Below are 23,503 nucleotides of genomic sequence, written 5' to 3' on the forward strand. Positions count from 1 at the left end.
TAGCTTTATTTTTATTTCCATTTTGGTTACAGAAGTTGACTCAATTCATAACTAAAACCTTGTAAAACAACGGCTACAATTGCCTTCAATTGTGCAGCTTTTTACTTGATTTTTCTACATCAGCTGCTCTTCAAGATGATAATGGATGCATACGACATGGATAACAGTTTATCAGTCAAATCATTAAAGTTGAAACAAAGAGGCTTAGTGGAGAAAAATGATTACACTTTGTTATCACACAAAGATCTAAACCTATCGTTAGCAGCTCTCTGTTCCTGCACCTCTCAGTCAGATGATTGCATTACTTCCTCATCATGGCTTTGATATCTACTGAAGCCTCCTAATAACCTAATAAATCAAAGTCAATTGAGAGAATTACTTAAAAAGACAAAAGAGTCTGCAGCTTTCATGTTTAAAGGTGGTGGTATATATCTTAAGTCTGTTGGCTGAAACTGTGCTTACACGTGTTCCTTTCACCTTTTTTCATCACACGTTCTTATTTGCATAGAATGGGGCGTAGCTGCAGGCTCCTCTGGGCCGCTCTGACCCCGCCAACAAAAAAATGCAAAGCAGTATAAATACAATGAAGGCTCTCATCACATGTCGAAATGACAGTGGCAATAGTGGTTACTAAAGCAAAGTGAAGATTATGGAATATAGGTTTTACTGTGTTTGGCATTTATCCCTCAAGTATTGGTTTTAAAAAAGGGGGGAAAAAAGGAGGCAAAATGTCGTAATCACAGCAGGAGCTGATTACGTTCAAACCATTAAGCCAAATTATTTAGCTATATAATACTAATTCATATTTAAGAACCCCAGCATAGTGAGAATGTAGATGAAGCCTGTGTTCCCGCTGTAACACTGGTGTCGGCTCCAAAATAATCCCCCTAGACAATCTAAACCGCAGCTAAGAAGCCCTGCATCTTCATCTGCCAGCAGGACAGTATGTAAAAAAGTATTTTTATAGTTTTCTTGCTCGTCCAGAGTCCATCGTAGCAGGACCTTACTGTTTTGTGGGGGAAATAACTTACTTCTCCTTGTATGCATGGGTCTGCTTACTGGCTGCATCTTTCTCTTCCCTTCTGTGTGGCAGTAAATCCACTTCCACGAAAAAAACACACTGACCTTTGCAGTGTGTTTTAGGTTGTTGTCTCACTGGGATACCAATCCACTATCGGTATTCAGTGTTCTGGCTGAAGGGCGAAGGTTAATGTCTGGCTTTTTTTTTTTTTTTGGCTTTTCAATGAAGAGACATCCTGTGGCCCCCATTCCTACCCCCTGTACTTTTCCACATGGGTATTTTTTTTTCTGCTGGGGTTTTAATTGATAAACACAAACCAAGTAGTGGGAAAGATTACCTATAAATAACAGGTACATGTTTCTCCAATATTTTATAAGAATAAAAAGTCTTGGAAGGTTGGTTAGTTTTCAGCATTTTTTATTTATTTTTTTCCCGATATAATGTTCGTTTGTCTAGGTCATTAAAGCACAGCAATCAGCTGTTATATGTCTGGGTTGTTGTTTTGGTATTTGTTTTGCTGCAATGTGAATCTCCAACCCATTCTCAAGGCTTCTGCAGCCCCTGCAGGATTCCTTTCAGGAATGCGTTGTGTTTGGCGCCATCCATCCGCGAGCTCTGCACAGCCAAATTCCGTTATTTATCTTCCACAACCCTCGGCACGGCGTTGGCACGGCATTGACAACATTTCTGTAAAGCATAGCTAGAAACATTTATAACCATGCAGCCAACTTCAAATGGAAAAACATTTCGACAGTTCCCGTAGCTGATGGTTCATAATTATAAACTTCTAGACACGTTTTTGGATTTAGCCTTTAAATATTGCTACGATCAAGAGATTGTGGAAAAACTTAAAAGTTACTTTTGGGGAACCTGAAGATGCTTCAAGAAAGTCTAAAACAACTGTTTTCCATTTCCTCATGTAGTGTGGTGTCATAAACTGGTGTACACCAGCTATTCCCAACCTGGGGTTTCTGTACCCCTAGTGGTCTGTGAGTGCATTGCAAGGGGTACATGAAAATATTATATTTCTTAGGAAGTGAAATAAAATAGGGCAGGGACCTGTTTTGCTTTGTAAGGACCAATCTAAAAAAATAAAATCTGCTTTTCTTTCAGCCAAAAAGTTATTAACTTCCAGGCAACATATTTGTGTCGTTTTTTTTATTTTTATGGAAAGCATAAAATTATAAAAATTAAATGCTCAAATTAAAAGATTAAGTAAAATAGTCTTTATTTCAGATATTGTACGTTCCACTTTTGTACAATCATCAATACTTTTGGTTAAGAGGGGAACTCATGGTACAAAAAATTTATTATTTATTAATAATTTATTTTAATTCCTTCATAGCCTCTGGCAAAGTTTTACCAAGACTTCTTGTGGCTTGTTGTTTTATCACACACCCATAAGGATCATCTTTTTGAAATACAACACTAATAGTTGTCCTGTCTACAGATTTCCCCACTTGAGCATCAGATCTCTGCAGCTGCTCCAAAGTTTAACAATGGCCGATGTCTGATTAATGCACTTCAGCTAGTTCCTACATCTTGGCAGGTTATCAGTTTGCCATAGAACCTCTAATTAAACGTCTTTCTGCGATTATATAGAACCTTTTACATAATGGAACCTGCCCGAAAACAATTGCTGTGTTTCCTGTTCTTTCACTGATGTTCTCTAATAAACCCATGTCAACCTTGATAGAAAAGCTGAATCGATAAGTTGTTTTCAAGTTCTAGATAGAATAATTAACTTATTCTTTCTGTTTTTATTGGAACACAGGTATACTGATTCCATTATGTGAATCTGGGACCTGTACCCTGAGGGAAGCCATCATTATTGGAAGCATACTAACCAAATGCTCCATCCCTGTGCTGCACTCCAGGTAGGCCAGCTCGCTTACACCCACAGTTCACTGTCACAGTGTTATGTCAGAGCCGGGGTTATGTAGTTCAGGGTCATATAACTGGTCCAATCATTCTTGTCTTTCAGCGCGGCAATGCTTAAGTTGGCAGAGATGGAGTACAACGGTGCCAACAGCATTTTCCTACGTCTCTTGCTGGACAAGAAGTACGCCCTGCCTTTCCGTGTCCTGGATGCCTTGGTGGCTCACTTCCTGTCCTTCCGTAGTGACAAACGTGTTCTTCCTGTGCTGTGGCATCAGAGCCTCCTCACCCTGGCCCAGCGTTACAAGGCTGACCTGGCCACTGAGCAGAAGGAAGCACTGCTGGAGCTGCTGAAGATCCAGACACACCCGTACATTTCAGCAGAGGTTCGCAGAGAGTTGCAGAACTCAGAGTCAAGAGATGTTGAAGTTGGACTCCCTGCTGTAGTTGAGATGGACTGAATCAGTCTGCATCACTGCTTTCTCATTTTCTCTTTGGCTACTGTCATGTCAGAAAGACCTTTGTGGAATCCGGGAGTTGTAATTGTGATCTGGCTCCATCTTGCTGACACACAGACTTGCTCATTAGTGGTGATGTAAGAGTTTATTTCATAACATGAGTGAGCTTTGGAATAAAGAGACTATTTTTTGTGTGAATTTGATTTAGAGTGCTTTAGTTATCGTTGATCTTTATTTACTGTCATTGCTTTTCAACCAGCCACACAAAATCAAATCCTGTCTTAAAGTTATGACTTCACTCATTATTTAAAGTCTTGGAAAAGTTGAACAAAACCTTCTGAAAGAAAACCTTTACAAACTACTGAGTGGTGTGAAAAAGAGCCTCTCACTGTTAAATGGTGGCTGTATTAAGGGAAAAAGTCTATAAATACTTTTACCACCCATTTACTGTTTTTTTTATTCTTAAATGCTCTTTTTTTTTAACCCCAATCTTTTATCAGTTTTGTCATTACTAAATACAATAATAATTCAGTTACTAGAATCCATATATCAGCTGTTTTTTTTTTCATATCCCCTTGCTATCCAACCGCTTATTATCCACTTTCCAACTTTATTGGATTTTCTCCGGTTTGCTGTGGCGAAAAGAAAAAAGGATCGACCCATTAAAGATTTCTTCTAGTTTTATTAGTCTAACATGAAACATAAAAAAAAAGTTATCCCATTTGTGGATAATGGCTTTTACTGCAGTACACCGAAAACCCAAATAATAGTTTAATCATACTTACAGGGAAGGATCAATTACTTGGTCTTTCAGCAATTCTTGAATTTTCTTAGATTGGGTTTAAGATTGTCTGACCTGCTCCATGTTGCCAGACAGGTTCTTCTTTCATTTAGGGTATTTAATATTCAGTAAATTGTGGAATAGGCAATGGTATTAAAAATTTAAACTGACATGTTTTTTTTTTTTTTTTAAAGAAGGGTTTTTATACATTTTTCTCAATTTTTTATTGTGAATGTAATGTAACATGCTCCCTTATGTATTTATTTATTGTCTTATAATAGAATTTCTATAGCAGTGTTTTTATATGTGAATGCAGTGTGACACATAGTTTGGACTATGTAGCAGCCAGAGTATGTACCCAAATCAAACCTCCTTTGGGACAATAAATTTAATCTAATATTCAATCCATGTACTAAAAAGTAATTAATACACGATTTGACAACAGAGGGCAAATGCTTAAGAGCAAGGGTTCTGAAAGAGGGGGTTGTTAAAAGGGTTTTCACATTTTTGAGTATATAGAGGGCCAAATCTATCATGAAATAAATGTAATAAAATAAGTAGATGCAACATTTATGTATTTCTCTAATAAAAACATGAAACCTACAATTAAATTGGGAAATTGGACATAGAATTATTAAAAATACATGTAAAATTATGTAAATTAAAAAAAAAAAGAAATGTATTTGAAAAGAAATATAGCTTGGCCTACTTCACCTTATATTTGTAAAAGTAACCCAATGTATTTTAAGTGGTTCTTCAGTCAGTTGTATTGCTATTGCTATTGGGGTCCTGATGCAATGTGTGGGAATCCCTGCCAGAGGCGTAGCCAGAAAATTTTTACGAGGGTGGCCAGGCAATAACCAATAGATAAGCACTAAAACCTTACAGCAATCTGCACTGTTCCAACAGGAAAATTAACGAGCAAAACATCCATATTTTTTAATAAAGACAAACTGCAACTTTTCCATAGTCATTGCTTACCTAATTTTATCAGTAATCCTTCTGCATAAAACTGATATTTACAAGTAATAATATTTACATAGATTATTTAATAAGTTTTTATTAAAACATTTATGATTTCACTGAAAACTCCTAAGTGACTTGCAGAGAAATTTTCTCTTTACCCCATATAACAAAATCTGTTTCTGAAGAGCATGAATTCTGTACCTATCATATTTAATGTTAGAATGTTGATGTGCATAATTAACCAGTGTTTTTGTGGTAAAGTAATTGTTAATATATAAAAAATGTTTTGAATATTCCACTTGAGGGTATTACTGCTGTCATCACCTGTATTAGAGGGGAAATAAATGGTAGGGGTGGCCATGGCCACCTCTGGGCCCCCATCTAGCTCCGCCCCTGGTGAACAAGGGTAATTTAATGACGTTCGTGTTTTAAAAACTATTTCTTTGAATTAATGCTAGATAACTTCCCGTAGTATTCATATTTTAATGACGTATGTTTCAGTATTACTATAAAAATAGAAATGTCGGTAAAACATCAGGGGTTAAAAACATTTTGCGGCACCAGCAGCTACCATCACCATGGTAACAACACGCATGGTTAAGCAGCTAATGCTAGCTAGAAGAGGCTTTTTTAGCTAATGTTCCGGTTTCAGAACGGTCAAGGGAAGATGGAAAGCTTCAAATACGACTCAAGGGTTGAACCTGCTGACTCAGCCCAGGTTGTGGTCCCCAGAGCAGGGACAGACCCCTCAGTCATCGGGGACCTCAGAGTCCTGGAGAACCTGCGGTCCCTGGAGGAGGGCAGCAGCATGTCCACCTCCTCCCTTTGGGAGGTCCAGAGGGACATCCAACCGCATATGAGGAAGATACTTACAGTCTGGATATTCAGGGCATGTCAAATGTGTCTTATTTCCAACAATACCAAAATTAAGTAGTTTTTTTTATTATTATTACAAAGTTATAAAATAAATAATTTTTTTAATAGGTGTGTGAGGAGCAGCTGTGTGAGGAGGAAGTGTTTCCCCAGGCGGTGTTCCACCTGGACTCCTACCTGAGCCGCTACACTATTGAGAGGTCCAAGCTGCAGCTTTTAGGGGCCGTCTGCATGTTTCTGGCCTCAAAAATGAGAGAAACAGTCCCTCTGACAGCTGAAAAACTTTCTTTCTACACAGAAAACTCAGTTTCAGCCTCAGAAATCCTGGTAAATCTTCCAGCGCTTGCATATTTGACGTGAAGTTTGTGGGAACACTACTGCACACTATATGAAATTACATGAACATGTGTACTTGAAGCTGATTTTTTCTTTTAAGCAATTTCTACAAAAGTCAAATTACTATCTGAAGAATTATTTTAAAAGACATTATGGGAACCAGAAGACCCCCCCAAGGTCCAGAAACAGATTATGCAAAAAGATAATTGCTATGACGATTTAAGAAGAATGAAATTGGTTTGACAAACCTATAAGTTGTTAACTACTGCTCCGTCAGAAAAGAAAAAAGAGAATACATTTGCTGACGGGGCTGCATTGGAGCGAAGAGTTTTCCCGTGTGCTCAGTTGTGCGGGAGCTATCGCTCCCTTTATTATCAGAGCTAATAGTGTTCCAGATCTGTCCTCAATCACTTGGGATGAGATGAACTATTTATTGATAAATCTTATGGTAGATAAATTGTGCAGGGTTCAACAGATGTGCACGTGTTAAAGATGAAACTGATGGAGGCTATTGACCAACACTGCCTGTGTGATCATATTGATGCATCAGCTTCATCTCAGCTTGACATGTCATGCTCTGTGTCCCATCGTCCAACTTTCAGCGCCCACGTACCGTCAGCAGCCGGCTGTGGTTTACTGGTTTATGAAGTGAAAAGCCAATGCTGCATAATTTGTGTGTTATGAAAAGATATTAATCCTACTAAACCTTGCTGGAAATTGATATTTTTGTCCTCCTAGGTTGAGGCTGAGTGGTATAATTTTCCCATAAGCCAGGAGCTTTTAAGTGTGGAAAAGAGGAATTATATAGCTATGAATGGCTTCCTTAATAGTGATATCACTTCCTTGAACAAAAGAAGGTTGCACAGCGGTGAGCTGTGGAGTGGCTCGAATGGACGTTTCTTCTGCTTCCATTAAGGTCACGCCCTGCTCCGCCATGCTGGAGAGTACACAGGCGACAACAGGGCCCCAGACAAATGGAGCACTCTCCCACAAACCTCGTTAAGGCTGGAATCACTAAAAGAGAAAAAAATATAATAGTTATTAAATTAATTAATTCCCAAAATACATGTATTATTTTAACTTAGACAACTTTATTGTCTTTTTGTATATACAAGATGAAATTTTGTTTTGTGCAGTTTTCAGACAGTGAATGAGCAGCAGTTTAGCAGTGAAATAAACATTTCCATTTCATAAAGTGCAGCAGTAATTAAATGTCAACTGTGGGTGAAAACGTGGTGCAAAAGGCATTGATATGGAAGTTCAGAGCAGTGCTAATACACATATATATGGTGCAACAATGAAGTAGAAAAACATTTAATTTGAGTTCTGTTAGTTGGATGTTATCAGTTTGATGCAGAGTCTCGATTTATGACTTTATTTAGAGTTTTTTCAACAGTTCAGCAGTCTGATAGCAGTGTGGAAAAAGTTATTACAGAACCTGCTGGACCTGCAGCAGATGCTGCGAAGCCTCTTCCCAGAGGACAGCATGGAGAACAGCTTCTGATTTAACAAGGACAGCTTCATTAAATACATTAAAACATTAAATAAATCATCATATTATGAACAAATAATGAAGAAAATAACCTAAAAAGATCATACAGCATTAATCAATTACAACGTCATAAGTTTAAACCATCACTAAAGTCAATTTCTGTAGGATTTCGAAAATGCATAGTTGGAGCTTCTTTTCAGCACATGTTGATGCACTGGAAAAACAATCTAGTTTCTTAAATTAAGTGTATTTACCCTCAATTGGAGTAGATAAATGAGATAGTTTGCTAATAGAATGAGTATTTTTACTTTTAAAATAAGATAATTAGATAATATTCACTTAAAATAAGACAAAGAAATTGTCTTTTCTTATTTTAAGTGTAAATTGTCTTGTTTCATTGGCAAAATGTCTCTTTTTCCTCCTCAATTCAAGAACAAATGCACTTATTTTAAGAAAAAAAAATTACTTATCTAGATTTTGATTTTTTCCAGTGTGATTGAATCGTATTCAGGCACGCATGACTAAGGAGCTTTGCATTTTAACTCTGCTCTGGAAGGATAACGTCCTTCCTGAGTTTCAACATGGGGTAAAGGGTACTAATATCTAATGGCCTTGTGTGTGAAGGTCCCGCTGTGAGATTATAATGGTGGATTGCTTTAAAGGAATGTGTATGTTGCAGCAGTGGGAGGTAGCGGTGGTGTCCAGGTTAGACTGGTGTCTGGCCTCTGTGATCCCCTCTGACTTCCTGGAGCCAATTCTTCATGTTGTTCCTTTTGTCCGGGCCCCTCACCTCCAGCTCATCCGCCGACATGTTCACTCCTACATCGCTCTGGCGCTAACGGGTAAGTTACATAATTCAGTTACCTACACATGAGATGGTTGGCTAAAATAAAGAGGAACAAAAGTTGATTTACTTGGTAAACACATTTCACTGCAATAAAAGGGATCTCTGTTATGGTTCTAGTGAGTGAATAACTTTAACATCATCAAGCATTTTCCACGTTTTAAATTGTTACACACTGTCTTTGGAGCAGAGAACAGTTGGCAGCAATGGCTACTTTGGTCACAGTGTGTCAGCACTTTGTTTTTGGAAGCAGGGAGCTGAGTTTGTGTAATCCTACATTGTTCTGCTCTGAAAGACCTGGGTCCGACTATTCAGCTGGCTCAGTTCCCACGAATCTCTGTGATGCTGCCAGAGGCAGCAGGTCACAAGGATACCTTTGGTTAGTTTCCGTTTAAACAGACTATAGCATTACAGCACATACAAGTAAAAGAATTCCCAGATCTCAACAGTTTACGTCACTGAAAAATGTGCAATACAAAGACAGAATGGATGTGTCTAAGGATTTCTCCTGCCTGCAGCAGTTAGGATATTAGGTGGACAGGTTTTGAGAAAGGACTTCCTCTCTCTGTTTGTCTTTCAGGGTGTGTCTCAGTGCTGCTTTGCGGATCTCAGAAATCTTTGCAATGATTAAAACCAGTAACCCCCTCCCACTCTCTTTTTGTTCTTTAGACTGCAGGTTTTTGGCCTTCTTACCTTCTACTCTTACATGTGCTTGCGTCAGCACTGCCATGCACAGGCTAAAGATGGTGGACAGACACGACTCATCTGATTCAGTTGCCAAACTGTTGGCCAACCTGTTGGCTACTGATCTGGTATGGGTAATATTTAACCAGAATTTGCTACTATTACTTTGACTTTGCCCTGTCAACAATGATCAGAATGTTTTTGAGTATTTTCCCCCCAAAACTTCCTCATCAGCCAAAAAAAAGAGACATTTATATATATTTTTTTGGTCACACTTAAATGTTTTAAGCTAAAAAAAAAATGACCAATCTAATAAAAAAAGTTCTAATTAATCCCTTGAATTGGTTTTTAAATGATTTATTTTCATTATTTCACTTTCAGTTTGAAAAAAAATCCTTGTTCAGACTAAATTGGGCCTATGTAAAAGAATAATTATCCCCTTTTTAAATCATGGATTAACAGTAATTAATCATATTTGAATTGATGCCACTGGTTCCATTAACTTAAGAACTGTTAAATCAAGAATCATTTTTAATAGCTCTCATCCAACCTGTTAGGTGTTAAAAAAAAACCGCACAAAATTAAACAGTAATCAGAGGAACCTTAATGAATTAGTTCTTAAAAGGGTTGCACAGCTCTAAAGTCACAACAAGCTGTTGTGACCATAGAACAGCGGTGAACTTTCCCAGGAATGCTCAACATAAGATTACAACAGGAGTGTCGTCACACTTCACCCAGGAGGTCAGAAAAGAGCTTAGAAGAACATTTAAGGTTTGCAGGAGTTATTTGATTCAGTTAAGGTCAGAGTTAATAATCAGAGAGGCTGGGCAAAAAAATGCACCCATGAAAGAGTTTCAAGGTCAAGATAACTGGGGATGGAAAATAAAAGGCCATTTGTAAATAAGATTTGATGATCCTCAAACTTGTAGTAAAATATTCTGTTTATTCTTCTATGTAAAGGTTTGCATCTAGTTTGAATGTGACTGAATATTTATTCTTTTTTAATAGAGCACCATTCTTAAACTCCGAATGGGTATAATGTGATGGTCTGAGTCTAATTTGATGTTTCACTAGCCGAGTAAACCGAAGATCCTGATTTAACTGAATTTTGCATTGTAAGAGAAAATCCTACGGCTGAACTTTGGGCTTTGTGGAAGGGAAGTGAAGAAAAAAAAAGCAACAAAAAAACCCCATGGTGTCGGATTGGTCTAGACAAAGTCTGGATTTGAGATGCAGATAAATTACCTTTAAGTTGTCATTAGTACTTTAAAATCCTTTAAAATTAGATTGCTGAAATAAACTTTTTGATATCCTCATTGTTCTCAATGCTCCCATATTTTTTTTTTTTTTTAGAAGTAGCTTATTTCTATGTGTTAATGTATACCGCTATCCAAAATGTGTCAACGATGTTGTAATCTGACCCTGAACAGAATACGATCCTCTGCTGCTGCGAGCTGCTAGGAAGCGTGTTGGAGTTGAACCTGCCCTGCTGTTTCCAGGATAAGATTCAGCAGGACAGAAACATACAGTTCAGGGATCAGCTACAGCCCTGCAGACATCCAGGATGTCCTGACAACGCTTAAACCATCCCAGGAAACCAAGCTTAAGCCTTCCTCCCTGCCTATTCAGGAGACCAGATTCGGGAAGCAACGAAATTGAAAGGCATCAATTTCCCAAATTCTTTTTTTTTATTTTTTATTCTGTTCTCAAAATGTTGATTTATATTGCATTAAAAATAACTCTGAAATTTCTGACTGTGCTTGCAGAGTAGTCTTTACTCTTGTGATACTTAACTCCACTTCAGGCTTGACAGCAATGTTTACCTTTCTACTGCAATGTGTTTGAGTTTCTTTGTACCTCGTCTGCAGCTCCGATAAGTTTAACTTGACATTTCAACATCCATAATGACTCCAAAACAAACTTAAACAAAAAAACAAATCTAAATCCTATGTGGGTCACAAAAAACAGTCAGCAACTGAGTTCTTTGATTTTTTTATTTTATTTTTTTGTCCAAGTATGTGGATCAAGCAAACTGATATGCCAGAGACTTTAGCAAACAGACACCATGACAACACAGAAAAAGCCTGCAAACTTTGACCTTTTCTGACGAAAAAGATGACAAAATGACCACATATACATTAAGTTAATCACTGAAAGCATATTTGTAGAGATGTGGAAATTATTTCCAGGTGGAAAAGGATTCCTAGTGCACACATGCAGACGGTCTGTTCCTGATGAGCCAAAATAACAATTCCTTTATTTAAAATTACAGATTTTTTCTTAATAGCAGCATGTACATGCAGCTTTAACATTAAAGCGGCCATTAAATTGTTCTGCTAGGCCTAAATTATTAACAATAGAAAGAGGCAATTTGTGTGTCATGCATACATTTTTTAATCAAAGAAAAACAAAAATACAGACATATCTCCTGCCCTTTTTAAATAAATAAAAAAACAAAAAGGATACCCCAAATTAGGCTGATATGAAAGTAGCATTGAAAAAACTTCAGCCCTAATTAAAAATGTCATGTGCATATGTGGTTATTCATTTCAAGTATGAGTTAATGAAGATCAGAATACAGGATACTCCAAAAAGCCAACTCTCAATGCCTCACCTTTACTGCAGATATGCCGGGACATACAAACAGGTTTATATTCCCAGCAATAAGGACTAAAAGAGCCTCACCCTCACTAAGCCTGAATCATGCACGCAAATAGTCAAAGGCAATCAGTGCAAGCCTGGAGGCAAAGCAGGTTGCACCAGTTAAACCACATCATTTTTTCCCCAAAGTCATTATCCAAACAAATAATTTAATGGAAAAACAAAAACACCAAGACTAGGTATCACTTGCAAGTAAACATAATCTTGGCACTTGGTTTTTTTTATCCAACAACTTATAAAATTTACTCTTTGGTCTACAAGATGTCATCTTGCACACAGAAAAATCTCAAGTTTAAAACAGCAGACAAGTAACCGTAACATTGAACCTGATTTTTCTACTTATTGATCATTAACTTAATCTTAAACAGCTAAAAAACAGTGTTGACTCATGATAATGGCATTAAAATCAAAGTCGATGTGATAAAGTAGCCCCTCATCAAACACTGGCTATATTAGGACAAATATGAAAGATCGTCTTTAAATCGACGGCTGTGGAAATATCGTCTCCAAACCACAGTTTTGGTTAAAATGGGATAAAGTCATTGGGCACTACAGGTATATACAATAGGACTCTCAAATTTTCATCTTTAGATATTTTCTTCCCCCTAAAATAATGTTTAACTGATCTGCAGGTCTGTTTAGTTGAAATAATATTAAAACCAGTGTAATTTTCTAAGTTAAACCTTATTTATCAAACATCTAAAATAAAACCTGATCTTTGTAAGCATCTCTTCCCTTTTTGGCACTGTGTAGTTCAAGTTTTCCAGAAGGTAAACGTGAGCCCGTATTTCCACCAGTTCAGCCATGTCCTCATTAGGCTATGTTTGTCCATTTTCAGACTGTCCCTTAGCTTGCTCCAGATCCCCGTATAACCATGGCCTGTTTGTAAGTTTCGGTCACATTATCGCAGTCACTGATGGAGAAGGCGCTGTCGGCCACTCCGGACCCATAACAGTCCCACGGTCTCAGTGCGCCATCAGCCAGGATCCGGTCTTCAGCTATGTCCAACAGATTGTCTGCAGAGATGCTGCCTCTCATGCTAGTTTTGGCTGGTTTGTCCGTTTGTATCGGGGGTCTCACGTGGTCTGGCAGGTCGAGTTGATCAAAGGACTCAGAGGACAGAATACTATCTTCACTGATGGCCCCACTTGGTCTGGACATGGGGGCCCCTCTCGGTAGAGAAGCTGCCAGCTGATCCAAAGAGCCAAACTCTTGAAGCCCACCTGAAGAAAACTTTCCATTTTGCTTGAGGATTCCCTTCCTACAGGGTGGATCCGAAGGACATTCTTTAGTCTGTGGCACCCAGCCAGAGTCGCTGTGTTCTGGTGAAGAAGAATAATACCCCGACTCTTGTTCTACGGGTTTCTTTAGAATGCCTTTACGAGGCAACGCTGCAACAGAAGGGATCTGAGAAATGTTTAGTGAATTCAGTGAACCCACCGTCGGACACTCATTTACAGTCTTCTGTTTTATGCTATTACGTCTCTTGAGAATACCCTTACAGGGCCGAGAATCAGTGCTCGCTTCATTAAATGTTTGGGAGACATTGTTCTCCTTATGAGACCTTCGCAGAGAGCGCTGTCGAACCACATCGCCTCCGCCGACCTGCGACCGTAGCAAACAACGCATCTTGGAGCCATTCTCCAATAAAGGCCTGGATGTACGTCGCAGCCAGCTCGCAACAGTAGCCAGCCCTGTTGGATTGGGTGTAGATGGGGATACCGGCGGAGAGGTTTGCTCTGTCAGACTGTCCTTCCTCTCACAGAGCAGTGGCTGCTGGTAGCCCCAGTTGAGCCACCAGTGTCCAGCAACTTCCTCAACTGTAGCCCTGCGCTCAGGATTCACCATGAGCATCCAACGAATGAGTCCACAAGCATCTGTAAGAACAAAAGAAGGAAGAAGTCATCAGTCAAAACCTACAATTGGACATAAATATAAAAAGCAAAAACCAGGTTTCAGATGTACCAGAAGGTTTGTTTGGTTTGCGGTAGTTTCCTGTGCTAATCTGCTGGACCAGGATTTTGTGGTTGAGTCCATCAAATGGCATCGTGCCATGAACCATTGTGTACAACAGCACACCCAAGGACCAGGTATCCACCTCAGGCCCGCGGTATGGCCGCCCATTGACGATCTCTGGGGAAGCATACAGAGGGCTTCCGCAAAAGGTTTGAAGATATTCATCCCCGTGGTAGAGGTTGGACAACCCGAAGTCAGCAATCTGAGAGAAGATGAAATCAAAAGGTCACTACAGATTTCCAGTTACCCTCCATGATCATTTCAGCTTTCCACTATTAGAGATGACTTCTTGTTCAAGATTAATTCAAACAGTATTCAACCCTTGTTCAACATTTTAGCAAATAAATTCATCAGTCTATGATAAAACCATTTCAACATTAAATGTGACCTACATCCTGTACCACAAGATGGAAAATCAAATCAGACTGGGGAAAAACTTATATAAAAACAAAAGCAGTTCACAAGTGTGCCCATAATTAAACTTAATCTTTTTTAAGGATCTTGAGTAAAAGATGTAAGTCTTTTCAGCAGGAACACAGCAGCATCCCACATATATAGTTGTCATCCGTTTTTTTAAATGTCAGGTAAAGCATTACATTGATAATTGGATGCTGAAGATTTGGGAACGAAACTAGCTGACACTTGGAACAATTCATACCATATGATAGAAGAAAAAAAAAGGTCCCTTTTCCTGCAACCTTACATGTAAAACCACATGCACAAATGATTCTAAACATTTGTATGAACAAAAGTATGGACATTTATACAACCAGCTATTCCTTCTTTAATACAGCTTAGTAATTTAGCAGGCGTACACACAGTTAGTATATTTGCCAAGTGTAAATGCAGTTTTAAGAGCCACTCTAAGAATAAAAACAAAGTCTTAATCACGTAAGAGATTCCAAAAATACTTTTAAAATATAAAAAGTGAAGCTAAAAGAGAGAAATTCTGCTAAAATTTCCAAAGTCTGATAAGTTCTTGTGTGTAAATAATAATAAAACATAAACGCAGCATGCATACCTTCACATTGCCATTTCCATCTAGTAAAATATTCTCCAGTTTCAGGTCTCTGTGTACTATTCCATTCTAGGAGGAAATAAAAAGAAAAAAAAATTACAAACCAGACACATTTTAGTATAATATTTCCCTTTTTTCAACACAGCTCATCGGTTAACATTAAAATTGATGCCCTACATAAAGGTTGCTTTTTTTTGGCTTTCTTGTCAAGTATGTCAGCCATGTTTTTTTGTCCTCAACTCAGCAGGGGGGAATACCTTTCAATTCAAATTAAGTTTCCTTTGGAGGAAAAAAAATACTTTGCTTTGTTTTTTTATTTTTTTTTAACAAACTACCAGATTATGCCCTTGAGTTTCCTTCTAAAGTGGAACAAAAGAAAAAATTAATCTTCAATGCTAACATTTTAAGTAATAAAACATAGGTGTAGATGATCTTTCACATTATGTAAGCATAAAAGATTAAATATTTAACAAGAGACGAGAAGCCCATAAAAGTAAAATGAAGCATATGGCTAACAGAGTCTGCAGCGGAGCAAATGACACAGTAAATTCCTCCTGGTACATATTCATGATGCAGTTTGAAGTACAGACTGCTATAAAAAATAGAAAGCCCTAAAGTTTCTGTTTCTGTTCATTTACGCCCTCATTAAACCGTTAAACTATGTGTGTGCGTTTGTGTCAGGAGAGTTGGCCTTTAGCCCCAATGCTGGCTCTGCTCATTTCCCTGACATTGTTCTCACAGTCTCCCTGTTCCGAGCTGCACCATGATAGTGAATAATGCCCATTATGTAATCTTAGTGATGGAACTGCCCTGGAAGGCCTATAACACTGATGAGGGGGAAAAAAAATCTAATTTCATCCTTGATAAACCTATTGAAATCATGCTGATGAAGATTCTCTGTCATCCAGGTCATAGTCATTCTGTAAAAGTTTAAAAAAAAACTTTTGAAATCATGTTTTAATGCAGGAAATCAGTCCTACCTGATGGCAGTAGTGCACAGCAGACACTATTTGCCTGAAGAAGTGCCTGGCTTCAGGCTCGGAGAGGTTCTTCTTGTCGCAGATGTAGTCGTACAGATCCCCCTGGCTAGCATACTCCATCACTATCACAATTTTGTCCTTGTTCTCAAAAACTAAAAGAAAAAAACAACAGAAAAGCCTTTGCTTAACCAAAACTGTAAGATACTAAGGTACGGTGATTAAGACAGAGGACAAGAGTCAACACATGGTCTCAGAGCTGCTGGGGTAATTCTGCATTGAGTCCTTAGCACAGAGACCTTGGTGACTAAACTCTGAATCCACTTTTAATCTTCTTTCCCCAGATAGGTTTTATTTTTGATAGCACATAGTTACCGTAAAGCCTCCTAAAAAGTAGAAGAATTAAATCTGTACCTTCATAAATAGTTATGATGTGGGGATGACACAGTGAGGACATGATCTCAATTTCTCGGCGAATATGAACCAGGTCTTGCTCATCCTTGATCTTTTCCTTTCTGATTGATTTCACGGCCACCTAAAAAAAAAAAAAAAGAAGTTTAATACTTGGATTAGGTTATTATTATAATTTTTTTTAACTACACAGAAAATGAGGCTATAAAAAGTCACAAATACAAAATGGCAAAAAGTTTGCTGTCACATTTGTACTATGGTTTCCTTTTAATGAGAGGCCAGAGAATTTGTCAGAGTGAGTACAAAGCATGGTACAGAGTTGCCCCTCCCCAACCCATTGCTATACATCACTAGTCAAGCTACAGTACTGTTCTTGTATTTGGAGAAAAATACCAATTTATCCAATTGAAAATAGGTCCAGCTGTGGTAAACACTATAGTACGTGTTTTGGTTGCTCTATTAGATCTTGTTATGCATTTATGTTTTCCTTCTTTGAGTCATTTCCAAGATATGGGGAAAATTTAGTATTTTCTTATGAATACCAGTTTGTAGCTTATAACAATCAGACTAATTAGCTAGAAGCCATCATCAAATCTCTGCTACAATAATTTTTTTTTTTTTTAAGACCAATCCTGTGTCAATTCTTACCCAGCAAGAAGATGTTTCATAACCTATTTCTGCTGTAAGAAAATGTTTATGAGTTAGTTTGGTTGAATCAAGAATCATAATATACAGTGTCATATTATAGTACACTTGCCTCAACAAGGTGTTGAAGCATAATAAATAGGAAATAGGTTTAAAACAATGTTTTTAGATCTAATTTTTAGACTTAAAATGCATTCAAATTGAGATTTGAGCATTTTAGATTAGATCTATCTGCAAAGGTTATGAAAATATTTCATTTGAAAAAGATATTTATATGTCATGCTTTAGGAAAATTGCTATGAAATATTTTTTTTCTTTTGTTAGAAATAAAAAGTACTGAATTTTAAGTTATGTGAAATAGGGTATAAATTAGTGGGAGAACAAATTGACCTGGAGCCACGATAGCCACACTTCAATAGATGATCTACAAACAGGCCATCATTTAATAACAATGAAATTCTTGAACAGCGGCAGAGCGCAGTGGACCGAAAACTGTAGCGCCATTTCTAACGGGACTGAGAGAACAAAAGGTCAGATATTTAAGAAAAAAAACAAAACTGTCGACTATAATTTTCTATGTGGCCCATATTATGGGTACCATTGGGTCTGTTTTTCTTTTTTTGGAGAGTCCGTTTTACTTTTTGTGTGTCAAGGTTGTGTATTTGCAGCTCAAATGCCTGGGATTCCTCTATGTGCGTCATCAGTCCAACCAAACCTTTAAGGGTTTCATGAGGCGGCAGATGGCCCACCCGGGGGGTGTCCTCTTTTTTTTTTTTCTCTGCTTATCTCTAAACCCTCAAGGCTGCAGACTCAGGAGAATGAGTAAAGCAGCAACTTGATAAATCACTTTCGACAAACGGCAGTCTCTTTCCATGAGTCACACTGTCTGGCGTTTTCTCCGGGGTCAGCACCGCATTCACACCAAACTCCTGATTCCGGGAACTGACCGTTTCCTGCGTTTGTTAGCATAGCTTTAGGAGGGTGTAAAATCCAACCCATGACAACCTCACACCCCTGTGGAGGTTTTCAGACTGTGAGCCGCCTTTGTTAGACGCAAACCTGCTTCACACAATACACAACCACTGGGTGAATTGATCACATTTCACACCATCTTTCTCTACAAATACACACCAAGTCATAAACTTCACCTCACTCAGCAACAAGCAGCTAGCTGTGATCCAGAGGAAAATAATAAAGCTTTGTTTAGCGGTAAAATGCATATAAAGAATTAAAATATAACGTAAAAAAAAAAAAAATTAATCTTTTAAAAAGGAATTATACTGAACATTTTACATCTAAAAAGTACTTGGACACATTTGGTAAACTAAAATCAAAAACTTCTTTTTTGCAAATCGTATCGCTATAACATCAGAATTTAAAGAAAATACCATTTGTTTTGGTGTTTAAAAAAAGACAAGCTCACAAAATGATAAACTGAAATACATCTATTCAATCTGATCAATAAAAAAAAATGAAAAAAAGAAAGGTTTTACCTTTAAAAAACAATTTTAAATAAGAGTAATGTTCTGAGAAGTAGCCATCTTTTGTTTTTGATGCCACAAATTGTAGGGTTTAGGCTCCAATTAATAAGCAGCCAAAATCTATTTAAAATAAATTGAATGTCGATTGCTTTATTTTTATATTACCTACAAAAATACACAAAAATAAAACTCTTAATACCAAAACAACACTGACAGCCAACAACTCATAGCTACAAGGAAGCTCTACCAACTGATAAAAAACAAAAAAGAAGTTTAAATCATCATTAATGAACAACATTGAATGGGTTTGATGAATCATATTAAAAGGAAGCAAAAGTCTTTACATTATCAGTTTTATGGGTTTAAATCCTGTTTTAAACCATCCTTATAAAATAATGGTAGCACACTAACATGCAGCTAATCTAGAAGAAAAAAGGCAATGTTCAGTCAAAAATCTAGGCTGACATTAATCAAAAAATTTACACTGTAGTTTAGTTCACAAAATATAGTTTTAGCATTGCCAGAAAAACTCTAATTATGCTCATTTTAAGCTGCTAAATATCAAAAGTCAAGTCATTGATTGTAAACTTGTCTGCTCACATAAAAACAGTATCTTAAATATTAGGAGGTAAATTTATTTTCTATTCAATGAAAACTTGCAATGGATTTCTGGAGACGATAATCTTGAATATGAACACAACATACATGACGAACCATTTATTAATTTCCTTAACCTACATATTCTGGGATTTTTATGCCAAGAATCACGTTGAAGCTTCTTACTTTACTTTAAATAACATCCACATGCCCCACAGCAAACCAAACCTTCAATAATCTTAACTTCTCTGTGGACAATTCACATGGATGTAATAAAAATTCCTTTCAGTCTTTTATCATTTCTGACCTGAAATCTAGATGGGATGATATCCTTTCACCCGTTTTCTTTTCACAGATTGTCAACATGGGTCAAAAGCTTTGTATACAATTGAGTTTACGGCAAGTAGTTTCAAGCAATTCCACTCAGCTTAACAAATCTGTTACTTTTTTTTTTAAATCAATAAATGAAACCAATTCTTCCAGAACTCATAAAGTTTAGCATTCTTGTTATAATCCAGTCTAGGACAGACTTGCTGGTATGTAATGCTAAGCACTTCACATATGCTGACCCCCAATCTAAACTAGATTATGTAATCAAATGTATTCGCTCAGACAACAGGAGCAGCACTGATAAAATAAGAGTGATGAGGACATCCATTGTGTTGCCACTTCCAGAGTCAAACCATCGTTATTAGACACAAGTCATAGTAAAAATGCAGGTTAACATACAACAGGTAAATAATTGTCTTTTTAATTTTTTTTATTTATCTTTTGGCTGGTATTATCTCAGACTCTTGTTTATTTGAGAAATGGCCTGAGGGAGATTAAGTCAGGAGGCTGACTGCAGGGATGAATCTGAGACAACTACTCATTTCTTAAGAGAATTGTTTTGCTCAGACGGAAACAGGGGAAAAGATGAAGCGACAAGACTGAACTTGAATCACTTAATGTTTGCTTCAAGAGCTCACGGGAAATTCCTGATCTTTGCTTCCGTAGTATGAAACAAACAGTTCTGCCTCTTCCCAGACACTTAAAAAGAAAACAATCAGATAAACTGATGCACTACAAATGCTGAAAATAGACAGTTATTTTTAGGACATACTTCACTGAAGATAAATATCAAATCTTTGTCTTTAGAATGCTAAAGCTTTCACTAATGCAGTCATTTGGGCTCTGAATCATTTTACTGGTTGACATTTCATGAAAAAAATATATGAGGATGAATAACACATTTGTAGTCATGGCCACATGGTTGGTTAATTTAAAATTGGACACAAAACATTTGTTAAAAAGCTTTGAACAGACATTGGTAGGTATGAGATTTTAGTGGTTTGATAAGCTCAAGTTAAAATACCTACAGGATGAACAGAAAAATAAAAACCTATAACATGATCTTAATTTGTTATTAGTCACCCACACAAGATAATATTCCAGCTTCTGTAAAAATGTCAATAGTACTACATTAAATACAAAATATAAACATCAGATAAACATGGTTTTATAGCATAATAATTATTTTGAAAAGTATATTTCTATAGGGGGGCTTCAATCTGGTTTATTCGCATTTGTCTTTGCTGAAGGAAAAGTTTAGCTGCCTTCTTTCATAAACGAAGCAAAGCATGCTGGGAGAGGAGCAGTACAGTTTTTATACATGCTTCATACAGCTTTGTTAAAAGGTTTGTTATGCATCTCTTAATGCGAAATCAACGTTAATGGGAACCAGAAAGCTGATGTTTGCGATTACTTAAAAAATGTAAATAGATATACTCTTTTATGTCAGTCAGATTTGCAAAAAAATTACATTTTATATGTTTTTGTATTCCTTTATTCCATTAATATGAGCATAAATCAGTTTTAAATACGCCGTTTGAAATCAGACATCAACTTTTGTTCACTTTCCATTTCCTGTTCAATGCTTTCCTTTCTTCTGGTCATAGGCAATCAAAGTTCATCTGATAAGGGAGTGTTGAAATTCCCCCCCACCTTCCTGCATCAGGAACTTTTCTAAACTTTCCTGTCACAGATTCCTGAGGGGGAAGAGCCGCCTCTTTCGGCCCAACACAATGCCTTTTAGGTATGACTCATGTGTGCGCGTCAAATCAAAGTGATTATGTTAAACCGGCTGTTAGTTATTTGAAAGCACTGAGAAAACAATACATTTGCACAGCTGCCAAATGCGGTCACTGATTGGTCGACTGAAAAAACAAACAAACTGGGGGATTCAGTGCTTGAATTGCTCAGGGGCAGAGCTAGATGGGGGGCCAGGGGTGGCCATGGCCACTCTTAGCCAATCATTGGCCAACCCGACCATGTGGGGTGGCAGCAGTAATACTCTCAAGGGGAATATTCATTTTAATTTTTCATATATTACTTACTATTTTTCATGTATTCATAATTTCTTGACAACAAAAACACTATGGTTAATTATACACATCAATATACTAACATTAAAGATGATAAGTACAGAATATATGCTCTTTTCAGAACTAGATTTTGTCTTATATGGGGTAAAAGAGAAAATTATGTGTCTCTGCAAGTCATCTAGGAGTCTTCAGTGAAATCATAGATAACTAACAATTTTAATAAAAACATATTAAAAAATCAATGTAGATATTATTACTTATAAATATCAGTTTTATGCAGAATGATTATCGATAAAAGTAGGTAAGTAATGACAATGGAAAAGATGTTTGCCCCAGAACTTAAATCTGAAAGTATTTTATTAACTATTCCTTTTATCTAGATGGATGTTTTAATAAATGTGTCTATTTGTTAGCTAAGACTGTAGCACAAGGTCAGTTTTCCAGAAAGTGAAACCAGAGCTACCTGATACCAGGCTGTAAACAGGTGGCCACCCAGCAGCAGGCTGCAAACCATTAAATATTGACTGTAAATAAGAATGTCCTCTCACCAGTCTCCCAGACCTTTCCTTGGCTTTCTTCACCTTTCCGTAGGTCCCTTTGCCCAGCGTCTCCAGGAACTCGTACCTGTGCTTCAGGTTGTGTTTGTGGTGGTGTCTTTTCACAGCCTGCCTCTTCGTTCTCCCAAAAGGAGCGTTTCCCCCCGCAGGTGGAGGGCAGGCAGCGTGAGGGGCATCCATGCTGACGGTCTGTGTTACCTTCTCTCACACGCAGGTGTTCCTCTGAACCATGCCACACACTCTGGGACTCTCTACCGTCCCCTTCGAGAAGCTGGTTGCTCTGATCGAGTGAAGGAAAGCAGATAGAAACCATGGAGCAGGGGGTGTGGGGAGGACGGCTTTTCGGTGCTCTCTGAGCAGGTATATCCCCGCCTGTGAGCAGCAGGAGAGAGAAGCACCGCCCGCACACACACACGTCAGCCGGGGAGGTGGTGTTAGAGGAAGCGCCGCGGAGTGTTGGGTTTCTTTATCTTTTATTAAAACAAAGCGACCTAGATATTTGTTTTTCTCATCTATATTTCTTTGTTTCATTTGGATTTAATCATTGCATGTTTGTTTATATATTGTCCGATTTCTGTCATGACTTTCTTTTTGTTGTTGCTCACAGTCGCGGTATACAGGTAGTTAAAACAAGCGGCACCAACATTATGACAAAGCACTGCATCAACCAATAACCACTGGGTGATAATTAGGGAAAGGAATTTGTTTTTAACATTTTCTAATGTATGATGTTTACAAAGTTCTTTATTTTTTATCACGTGAAACTCTACAGATTGTATCTTACTGTAATATTGTAAAATCTGCAAATAATCCTTATAGGTTAACATATTTTTATATGCTTTTTAAAAATACATCAATATAGAAAAATGCATATCTATCTATCTATCTATCTATCTATCTATCTATCTATCTATCTATCTATCTATCTATCTATCTATCTATCTATCTATCTATCTATCTCTATAAGTGTTTTAACACTTTTTATACTCTTGAATTAAACCGGTATGCCTATATAACGTGGAGTCCTCTTTTTTTCCTTTCTGTTTTTGTTTCATTAAATAAAGAAAAACATTATTTATTCAATTAAACACCTTCTTCGGCATAGTAGTCTATAACTGTCCCTGGTACACCATACAGCGGAGGTCTTCAACAGGGGGTCTGCAACTCCTAAGGGGTCCACGGGCAAAGGTTTTGAGTGATTAGACCTTTTTTGTAATATCCCCCCCTACAATTTTTTCCACTAATTGAAATGCCTTTAAATACATGTTAACATAACTTCAACACACTGTAGGAAACAGATAAATGGAGGCAGAAGATGTCTTTCAGTCATCATTGCACACATTCGGCGACACACAGGAGCTCTTTTAAGCTGGGCACCGTTTCATTCACAACACCTGTCCCATCAATGAGGAATCAGAAATACTTTAATAATCCCAGGGAGAAA

The 23,503-nt window shown here is 37.4% G+C and overlaps 3 protein-coding genes across 3 annotated transcripts in view; 2 read left to right on the plus strand and 1 right to left on the minus strand.

Annotated features, from left to right (window-relative positions):
- The window catches only part of bysl (bystin like), an 11,685-nt gene extending 8,130 nt beyond the window's left edge, over window positions 1-3,555 (plus strand). The window contains exons 6-7 of the mRNA XM_015376041.1: window positions 2,796-2,898; window positions 3,006-3,555. Of these exons, the coding sequence (XP_015231527.1) occupies window positions 2,796-2,898; window positions 3,006-3,360 (458 nt within the window). The 3' untranslated portion in view covers window positions 3,361-3,555. The remainder of the gene's footprint in view (window positions 1-2,795; window positions 2,899-3,005) is intronic.
- Window positions 3,556-5,762: 2,207 nt separating this feature from the next.
- On the plus strand, window positions 5,763-11,004 carry ccnd3 (cyclin D3). The gene is made up of 5 exons (XM_015376075.1): window positions 5,763-5,993; window positions 6,089-6,304; window positions 8,485-8,647; window positions 9,319-9,461; window positions 10,764-11,004. The coding sequence occupies exons 1-5, from the start codon at window positions 5,772-5,774 to the stop codon at window positions 10,914-10,916; spliced, it is 897 nt and encodes a 298-aa protein (XP_015231561.1). The 5' UTR covers window positions 5,763-5,771; the 3' UTR covers window positions 10,917-11,004.
- Window positions 11,005-11,346: 342 nt separating this feature from the next.
- On the minus strand, window positions 11,347-22,420 carry nuak2 (NUAK family, SNF1-like kinase, 2). The gene is made up of 6 exons (XM_015376031.1): window positions 22,051-22,420; window positions 16,420-16,540; window positions 16,009-16,160; window positions 15,032-15,097; window positions 13,960-14,212; window positions 11,347-13,871 (listed from the first exon to the last, which is right to left on the minus strand). Exons 1-6 carry the CDS (start codon window positions 22,237-22,239, stop codon window positions 12,841-12,843), a joined length of 1,812 nt encoding a protein of 603 aa, XP_015231517.1. The 5' UTR covers window positions 22,240-22,420; the 3' UTR covers window positions 11,347-12,840.
- Window positions 22,421-23,503: the final 1,083 nt, after the last annotated feature.

This window comes from Cyprinodon variegatus, unplaced genomic scaffold (assembly GCF_000732505.1).
Source record: "Cyprinodon variegatus isolate N-32 unplaced genomic scaffold, C_variegatus-1.0 Scaffold129, whole genome shotgun sequence".
Lineage (NCBI taxonomy): Eukaryota > Metazoa > Chordata > Actinopteri > Cyprinodontiformes > Cyprinodontidae > Cyprinodon > Cyprinodon variegatus.

Excerpts from the sequence above, each read along its gene's own strand:
- ccnd3 (XM_015376075.1), top strand. The coding sequence starts at position 5,772 with ATGGAAAGCTTCAAATACGACTCAAGGGTTGAACCTGCTGACTCAGCC. Across the intron at positions 8,648-9,318 it reads CATCGCTCTGGCGCTAACGG|ACTGCAGGTTTTTGGCCTTC; the intron begins GTAAGTTACATA and ends TTTGTTCTTTAG. Across the intron at positions 9,462-10,763 it reads ACCTGTTGGCTACTGATCTG|AATACGATCCTCTGCTGCTG; the intron begins GTATGGGTAATA and ends GACCCTGAACAG.
- nuak2 (XM_015376031.1), bottom strand. The coding sequence starts at position 22,239 with ATGGATGCCCCTCACGCTGCCTGCCCTCCACCTGCGGGGGGAAACGCT. Across the intron at positions 16,541-22,050 it reads AGGAAAGGTCTGGGAGACTG|GTGGCCGTGAAATCAATCAG; the intron begins GTGAGAGGACAT and ends TTTTTTTTTTAG. Across the intron at positions 13,872-13,959 it reads CAAACCAAACAAACCTTCTG|ATGCTTGTGGACTCATTCGT; the intron begins GTACATCTGAAA and ends TTGTTCTTACAG.